General features: G+C 37.8%; 1 protein-coding gene across 5 annotated transcripts in view; it reads left to right on the top strand.

Annotated features, from left to right (window-relative positions):
• The window catches only part of LOC107656626 (tropomyosin alpha-3 chain), a 24496-nt gene that overhangs the window by 12579 nt on the left and 2737 nt on the right, over window positions 1-9180 (top strand). For 2 of the 5 annotated variants that reach the window (XM_016444544.1, XM_016444547.1), the window contains 3 exons: window positions 1678-1753; window positions 2938-3000; window positions 4449-4518. In XM_016444544.1, coding sequence (XP_016300030.1) covers window positions 1678-1753; window positions 2938-3000; window positions 4449-4518 — 209 coding nt within the window. Of the gene's footprint in view, window positions 1-185; window positions 262-1677; window positions 1754-2937; window positions 3001-4448; window positions 4519-4765; window positions 4845-7784; window positions 8166-9180 lie in introns of those variants that run through there. The other 3 variants (XM_016444545.1, XM_016444548.1, XM_016444546.1) reach the window with 2 other exon arrangements.

Raw genomic sequence — 9180 nt, 5'->3', positions numbered from 1 at the left:
GAGTTTGTGTGTGTGTGTGTGTGTGTGTGTGTGTGTGTGTGTGTGAGTGAGAGAGAGAGAGACTGTGTGTGTGTGTGAGCGATTTCATGGGCTTGAAATTCATATGTCCCCTCCCTTCTCATTTGTGTTTGGGCATGTGTGACCTTTGACCTGACATACCTTCCCCTCCCCACTCAAACTAACAGCAATGTCAAGCAGATGGAGGAGGAGTTGAGAGCTCTTGACCAGACACTGAAGTCTCTGCAGGCCTCAGAAGAGAAGGTATATATGTTAGTTGCAAAATTCTGTGTCTATATGTCGGACGTTATGTGGCCGCTTATGTGTTTGTTGGAGACGTGGGGCGTACAGACAATTGGGAGAATGTTGTTTTCTAGCTGGATCTGGATTTTGAATACCTGAGTGAAAGTGAGCAAGTGAATTAGCAAGGAAAAAGAAAAGAGCATAAAACAGGACTCCTCCTTCCAGCACTGTGCGTTTTTAATCTACCTGGTTTATCTTTCCACCCTATCCCTTCATCTTTCCACCTTCCTTCCACTCATCTAGCCATCCACTTCCAGATATCATTCTTTCGTAAACCGCATGAGTCGTGTTTACTTGAAAGTGGCATGATGTGCATGTTTGTGTAACACGCTTCAGTCACTGTGCATTTTTGTGTCTCATCTGCTTAAATGTTCATGTTCCACAACAAACTGCTTAGAACGGCTCATGACAGCTTTCAGTTTTAGAATCACACGAGTTCTGTTTCCTTGACACTTAAAATCTGCTCACGCCACTAGGGTGAGGGTTACTAGATGTTCCCTATGTGCAATAGGCAGTAGGTTCAAAACAAAGCACTTTTGGCATGGGACGACAACATAAATACACTACTTTACACTACTTTTATAGTTCTTCAAAAAAATTTACATTTACTCATGTTGTTTGAAACTCTTGATTTTATTTCTTCTGTGAAACTCTAGATATTTTGCAGAGTTTTCTGTTTTTCATATATTGACAGTGAATGCTGATGAGGGCCGACTTGCTCCAAAAATGGCAAAATGCCACTAAAGTGTTTAATACAATGTGCACTATATTCTTGGAATCCTCTGAAGCCATATGATTGTATTGAGTGAGGAACAGCCTTTAAATTATTTGCTTAAAGTCAACATTTACATTTTTGGAAGTTAAGATTAAAAATAAAAAAAAATTTTTGGTAAGATTAAGTGTTTTTAAAAGAAGTCTCTTATGTTCACCACGGATGCATTTTCTGAATACTTTCCGTACCCACTGTATATATATACACATATATATATTATAAATGTCTTTTTTTATGTCACTTTTGATCACTTTAATGCATCCTTGCTGAATAATATACAATTTTAGGTTTTTATTTTAATACTTTATTTATTTTTGGTCATTTTTTTAGAGCTCTTCAGTTCTTCATTGTATGGTCATGTGCAAGCAGGGCTGTGAAATGTCATATTTATTTGTTTTCAGAAGAAAGTGATATTGGTTTTAAATGACATGGGGTCTAGTAAATGTCAGTTTTTATTTTTGAGTGAACTGTCCCTCACAAACTGTCCTTTAACATCATCTCTATTACTCTGCCACTGCTGCTGGCTTGTCTTCATGTCTTTCCTTTGCCCTGTGCCCCTTTCTTTTCTGCTTCCTCCAAAATCAAAACGGCTGCTCTGTATATAGCAAATGTGCTGAGCTGGAGGAGGAGCTGAAAAATGTCACCAACAATCTTAAGAGTTTGGAGGCCCAGGCTGAGAAGGTAGGGAGCGTGTGTGTGTGTGTGTGTTTCCTTCTGCACGATCTCTGATTGGTTGCAGTGTTCGTCCCTTTTTTAACCCTCAAAGGAACTCTAATTCAGTCCCCACAAATGTGCCTTGCAAATTGCCTTCCAGGCAATCAAATATAGGCTTCCTAATTACCAAACCAGTGATCTAACTGGTCATGTGAGCATAACATGAACGCCCTCATTTACAAGTGCCCTTTTGTCTGGTGTACAACTGTATATCATCATCTGAAGCAAAAGGCCACATATGTCAGACCAGATTACAGTGGTAGACCATTACATCAAGAAAAAGCTGTATTTGGCCACAGGGGTACAGTGAAGACCCCCCTCTCATTTCCCATATCCATATCACCATTAGATGAGATGTTATTCAGCATGCCTGAAGCACTGTTGCGTAATGAAATGAATGAAGTGCCACCATTTTGGTCCCTTACAGAATCAAGCGCAACCGGTCTCGGAAGCCTTTAGATTAAGAAAGCAGAAGTGATGCTAATGAATGCTGTGTTGCATGTGATTAGCTTTTGACAGAAACACCCATTCATTTGCATGTGGTTCTGCGGCATGCTGTGTGTGTGTGTTACAGTACAATAGAATTTTAGATGGAATCCTATTATTGGATCTCATTTATTTTCCTAATCAAAGCTGGTGTTTGTTGCACTTTATGGTTTGCATAAGTAGTGGTGTTGGTTTAACTATAGAAGTCCACAGCCTGTAGAAAGTCTACTACTACTTTTTTCCCCCAATATATAAAATTCCTCCTTGAATTCTGGCTGTTTTTCCCTTTCTATCGTACCTGGTGTTTTGTTGATGTTGCGGCTGCATTCCTGTGCACATGTCCTGATCTGTTTCAAGCTCTGGCAGCACACAGCAGCAATCTTAGCCATCGTGTCACAAGCCTTGCACAACAGCAGCAGGCCAGAACTCAGCCAGCTTGCATAGAAACTTTGAGGAAAAGAGGGGAAAAACATGCCTCATAATGTCAAAACATAGACAGCTGCGCTACTTTTCAGCTCAAGAGCTGTTGTAGAAACATGTCAGCATTAAAGTGTCATGAAATCGGTTGTCTATTTGAAGGGTGCCAAACTCGCAGAGTGTGTGCATGCCGAGTTGTAAGATTCTCATAAGACCCCACCCCAACTTATTTTCCTATTTCCCTACAGTATTCCCAGAAGGAAGACAAGTATGAGGAAGAAATCAAGATCCTCACTGATAAGCTGAAGGAGGTGAGATGATTTCACATGGTGATTTGGTTTCTATTACGGCGGCCAAAGTTAATGTTAACTTGTGCATTAAATGTATATCGTTTCTTACATTTGTCCTCATTCTGTTCAGTGACTGGTAAGACCTGCACTAGCACAGATTTCCACATGCAGTGCACAGTCTGCGCACACAACAATCCCATAATCATGTATCAGTAAATGGAGAAATGAGTTACTAGGGCTTCCTCATTTTTAAGTCACTTTGATTGAAAACATCTGTTACATTTACAGTTAGCAGATCCAAAGTGAAGAGGAACAAAAGCAAGTCAAGGAGCCAACAATATTTGTAATATACAATTCCAGGTTTATTTGACCTAGATTAAACTAAGTGTAATTCCCGTAATCTTAGTTTTTGTCCTAATAGGATCTGTATGTAGGCCTGTCACAAAAACAACTTTTTGTTGTGCGATATATTGCCCCAGAAATAATTGCGATAAACAATATTATTGTCATTTTAAGCTACTGAATATATAATCATAATATAAAAGCATAATAATGCAAGAAGGCCAACACACTTTAAAATGACGACAAACTTTTCATTCTTAATATTTAGATCATGGAAATTAAGTATCAAAATATTAGATACCTTAAAAAACATTAATAAATAGTAAATGAACATTTTCTAACAAAAAGTGCAAAGTAGCAAGTAGAAAAAAAGAAAATTTAAAAAATAGCTTGTATGGAGATTTTTCCATCTACAGATTTTTTCTGGACCTTCTTTTCTCTGTAAATTAAGGGTGCACTGTATTACTGAAAAACACAATCCCTACTTGGCAGTCAAATGTATGTATGCACAAAGGCACAGATCCCTAAACAAGGCCATATCTGCAGATTAAATTTTTTTTTTGTAGTAGCATTTTTTAAATTTGAACTAGCACCAACTACACCACGTTATGTACGAGAAGCTGCAAAAGACACAGGCGCAAGTGGAGTGCAAAAAGAATGGTGACATTAATTTTTATGTAAATATAATGGGCAATATATTGCGTCACCAAAAATGATGAGGTCATGTACATATATTGTGCGATAAGTCGATATATTGATTATTGCGACAGACCTATCTGTATGTATGTTATAGGCAACAACTAACAGAAATGCAAAAATTTCTTTTCAATCAAGTTTCAAACACTTCCATCGTTCAACAAACTGGTAGTCCTGTCCCAAACTCATGCCGCTGGTTATGTTACACCCATTTAAGCCACTCTTCACCATTATGAAATGTAACATTTTACCTTTGAAATTTTCGATCAATTAGGGTAACTATAAATATCATTAGGTTTATTGTGATTTACTATTTTTTTTAATAAATGGATTTTAATGATTTTTATTAATGTTGAGTAACTTTTCAGTTTTATTTTGATTTATTATGCAGATTTTTGCTCATAGTTTGATCACACGTCTTTCTCTGCTAGGCTGAGACCCGTGCTGAGTTTGCTGAGAGGTCTGTGGCCAAACTGGAGAAAACCATTGATGATTTGGAAGGTATGATTGTGTCATTCTCTTTAACACTTTTTCCTTCCATTAGCTATAATATGATCCTGTTTTTTTTTTTTTATACTGGTCGTACTCTATTCATAGCATTATCTCCCTGTCCTTTTCCTGTCCGCTTTAACATTTTAATCTTTATTTGCTGTTTTTTCCTATTTCCTTTTATCTTTCCTTCATACTCTCTCCCTCGTCTGACTTTTTCCTTCCTCTCTGCTCTCTTTCTTTCCTTGTGTGTGAACAGATGAGCTTTACGCTCAGAAACTCAAGTACAAGGCCATTAGTGAGGAGCTGGATCATGCCCTCAACGACATGACCTCTATGTAAATACAGGCTTGTGCATGTGTGTGAATCTCTGCTACTTACGGTTTGCTGTTGCTAGGTCAGCTGAGTTTTGTCACTATGGTGGATTTTGAGTCTCGTGACTGAATTGGTTACCTAACCTTGAGCTTCATGACCTCTGATTGTATACTTTTACTATACAGTATAAAGCTCAGTCGCAAGGAGTTAATAGTTGACAGGAGCCGTCGTTTCACAGTTTCTTTTGAACTGCTTTGAGTCTGTGTGAATGATGTCATGACTTGGGCAATTACAATAGTGTGATTCTAATTTCTAACTTATATGCACCTGTCAAGTAACTAATATGCTAACAGCATTAAATGGCTTCTTATTTGCCTACAGATAAAGGGGACATTTTCTACCCTTCTTTAAACAGGCTGATCTGATTTTGCTGTGCCTTTAACCCTTTAGGCGCCAGGGATTTTTGGAAAAATGCTGGATTTTGACATTAAGATTTCAAAAGCTTGTGGCTTGAAAGGGCTTAAAGATAGAGATCTACTGTAAATTAGAAAAATGTTGGGCATGACCGAAAGTTTATGTGGGGTGTAAAAATACTCGTCTAATTTGTATATTATGACGTCATCAGGGGGCGGACATCTTGAATTTCATAATATTCAGGAAATAGTAGATATTTGAAATGTGAAATGATCACTGAAACGATCACTTGTTTGTGCTTCGTGAACACGCTCGCCTTGCACGGCGGCGCCATTGCGCTGCAAAGATGTACCGGGAGAAGCGCGATTATTAGACGACCGATCGTCATTACCAAAAGGCAAATATTCCCCTTCAGAGTCAGAATTGGCGAATAACATTTGCAACACATCCTCACGGTACAACTTTTTATTAGCCATTTGGCGATTTTCTCTCACAAATCTCATAATTTACTCGCACGCTATGAACTGAACTGCTTCCGCATCAATGACACAATAGCTCACTTGCTCTGCACTTTGAATAGGAACGTGACGTAATTTTGGTCTAGAATCGAAGTACTACATGTCTGCCATCTAGTGGTAGGGAATACAAATGAATATTACACCATATTAGGAACTACAGTCTATTTTATTAAGTATGACGTGTTGTCGCAATTTTGTGACTTTGGTGCTTAGAGGGTTAAGAGTTTAAGAGAAGCAGTACCAACTCCTACCATGTTTCCGAATATTGAATAGTGTGGTTATGCAAATGTGGGTGGTCATATGTTAATTTTACTAATAGTTCTTCTGACCTCGTAACTAGGGATGGGTACCGAGAACCGGTATTTTTTTGGACCGGTACGTAATTGGGTCGATACCGGAATACCGATAAGCTTCAGGACAAACGATACTGTTGTCGATACTTGCGTTGTTTGATCTCCGTATACTTCAATGTTAATGATGAATTAGAAGCTGCTGCTTGTCATTTTCCTTCACTGAATGATGTGGCCGAGGTTTGCTCGACGTGCGTGTGATATCCATGCTCATGTGCGGTGTGTGTTTGCAATCAGTCATTGCGGCAAGAGTGAAACGTTTGAAAGTGTGGGCTCGCGTTACAAAACTAGGTGACACCAGTGTCAGATGGAATATATGCAGTAGTGTAATAGTGAATGAAGGAGGCAACATTAGTAATATAATGAAACATTTACTAACAAAACACAACATCTACCTCAAGCAATGCGCTGTATTAGGCTATGTCTCCCTGCTCCAGCTCCAACTGCAACTCGCAAGACACATTCACATCAAATGTTGATTCGGTAGAGTTGCACTCACAAGACACTGCACTTATTCGCAATCACAAAAGTAAATTTTTTTCCGCGTGCTTTAAAGCCTTGCCGGTTAATATTTTCATTTGCATGCTGTTCTAACATGTGCTTATTCAGAGCGCGTACCCCTGAAGCGTCCGTACGGGCCGGTCAAACAGCACCTGCTTACTTGGTTATCTTGGTTATCGTCTAATTGCGCTAATATTGTCAAAAACACACAAGGTTTACATATAAACACAGTTAATTATGTCTAAAGTGAAAGTAGACAGAAAAACAGATGCGTGCAGCTCTTAAAGCGGCAGTACTAAACATGCTGCCACTTGTCATTAAAGGGATAGTTCACCCAAAAATTAAAATTCTGTCATTATTTACTCAGTCATGTTGTACCAAACATGTATTCATTTTTATTTATTCTTGTGCTGAACACAAAATAATATATTTTGAAGAATGTTGGTTACCAAACAGTTGCTGGTCCCCACTGACTTTATAGTAGGAAAAAAAATATGAAAGTCTCTGGGGACCAGCAACTGTTTAGTTTCCCACATTCTTTAAAATAGCTTTTATGTTCAACAGAAGAAAGAAACTCATTCAGGTTTAAAACAACTTGAGAGTGAGTAAATGACACAATTTTCATTTTTTGGGTGAACTATTCCTTTAATGTTAATAAAATAAAACACGGAGAAAAATAACTTGCTGCTCTTGACTGAAGAACTTTTAATACAGTTGCTAAAGTTCAGCAGTAATAAAATAACTTGAAATTTTCAACAACTTTTCACTTCATATCTTTTTGCACCAAATAGTATCGATAACAGTGTCGATAAGTACCGGTATATCGATTATATTATCGATAAAATTTAAACGATACCCATCCCTACTCGTAAACATACAGCATTACGAATGGCCCATTTTATAGCTTGCTTTTTATAAATAGGCGTTTTGGGTTGTGGAAGAATGTCTTGTTGTAGACCTGAACAACCCTGTTTTCCATGATATGTCCCTTTTAAGGCTCATGTTAATAATATTAAGGATTTTTAACCTTAAATTGGTGATTTGAGAGGTTTTTTTTAGAGCTTTGGCTTTTATTGATTTTAGAATTAACGTTTGTTCTTAACACTTGCATGTTCGGTTTGCTCATTCTGAAATGTAGAAATTTTGTCATGAGGTGTTTACCATTGGTGTCTATTTACAGATAAAGAGTTTCTGGACTGTTCTGCGGCTGACTGTGACTTCAAGAAATTCTTCTTCGTCTTCTCTGACTGTCCATATTTTTTTTGCTTGCTTCTCTGATCTTCTGTGTACACTTCTCTTTTCACGTATTTACAGAGACGTATGTGTCTGTAGTTTCAGTTTCTCCATTTAAGCCTTGTTCTGTTTCTGCTTTCTTTGAATTTCTGTTCTTTTAGATGTTCGTTATCTGCCCCAACATCTCTTATCTGGATCAGACTGTATTCAGAGACTTGTGTTCTTTGTTTGTCCCTGGTTTTGATCTCTCTTGTGACCTTTGCTGTATTTTTCATGCCGTGTGTCCATGTTTATTGAAGGGAGGAAAAAAAGCTTACTCTCTTTTGAATGTCTGCTTGTCTCTCTTTATTACAGTGGGCTGGTGTTGGGCAACCAGGCATTTACCAATTTTAGAGTGCACATGAATAATATCTTGTGGTTGAAAGATAAAAGCTTGGATAAATTCTCCATCACTAATTGTGATTAATCACGAGTTCGAGCTTTTGGTTAAGATTATCACTTGTGCATAAGGCCACAGATTTGAAGGTCTGAAATTACGGGAAAAAAAAGAGGTGTGATTTAATGTTTACAAATGGCCAAAATATCGTAGCCAACTAGAGGAAGTTCTTAAATTAAATCTTAAAACCATTATACTTTGTTTTTAATACTTAATCACTGTATGATGCTGTTTTCCCTCATTAAGACCTAATAAGGTTTTACACAAAGTAGTGTTAAATACAGTCAGCTGTTGAAGTTGGAAAAAATCAGAAATTCCCTTTCCTTTGACAGGCTGCTGGGTTGGTATAGATTATAGATGGTAGGGGGCAGGCAACTTTTCTTTAGGCTAGAAACATTGATTCTTGCTGGCCATTCAAATCCGTTTAGTTTTTCCAAAAAGGACAGTTTCCATTTCGAAATGGAAGCTGTCTGCCAAAATGGCTGAACAGCTGTCAGCACTTGTGAGAAGTTATTTCAAAGGCCCAATCCCAATTCTATTTTATACCCCTTCCCCTCCGCCTACCCCTTCCCCTTGTCCCTTGAAACAGAGTGTCAAGGGGTAGGGGTGAAAATATTCCCCTATCTCCCTCGAATTGGCAATATTTCAGAAAAGGGTTTAGCGATTTAGAATTAATGAGGGTACTAGCCCTCCTCAATATGTCTGTGGTGGTTATTATCGCCCTGATCAGACATGAAAATACCGGTATGTTGTGGCACTATCGTGCAGTCAGTAATTATTTTTTTGCAAACATTTCTTTGAGTAACATGACTGTAAATATGAACTCACGATTGAATGTAACATAAAACAAATGATTACTTTTCGTTAAAATCTTTATTAATGCCAAAAATGCTTACATTTATGTGTC

This window comes from Sinocyclocheilus anshuiensis, unplaced genomic scaffold (genome assembly GCF_001515605.1).
Source record: "Sinocyclocheilus anshuiensis isolate Anshui unplaced genomic scaffold, SAMN03320099.WGS_v1.1 scaffold1393, whole genome shotgun sequence".
Lineage (NCBI taxonomy): Eukaryota > Metazoa > Chordata > Actinopteri > Cypriniformes > Cyprinidae > Sinocyclocheilus > Sinocyclocheilus anshuiensis.
The sequence above is the reverse complement of the archived record's forward strand: the minus strand, read 5'-3'. Positions and strand labels throughout refer to the sequence as shown.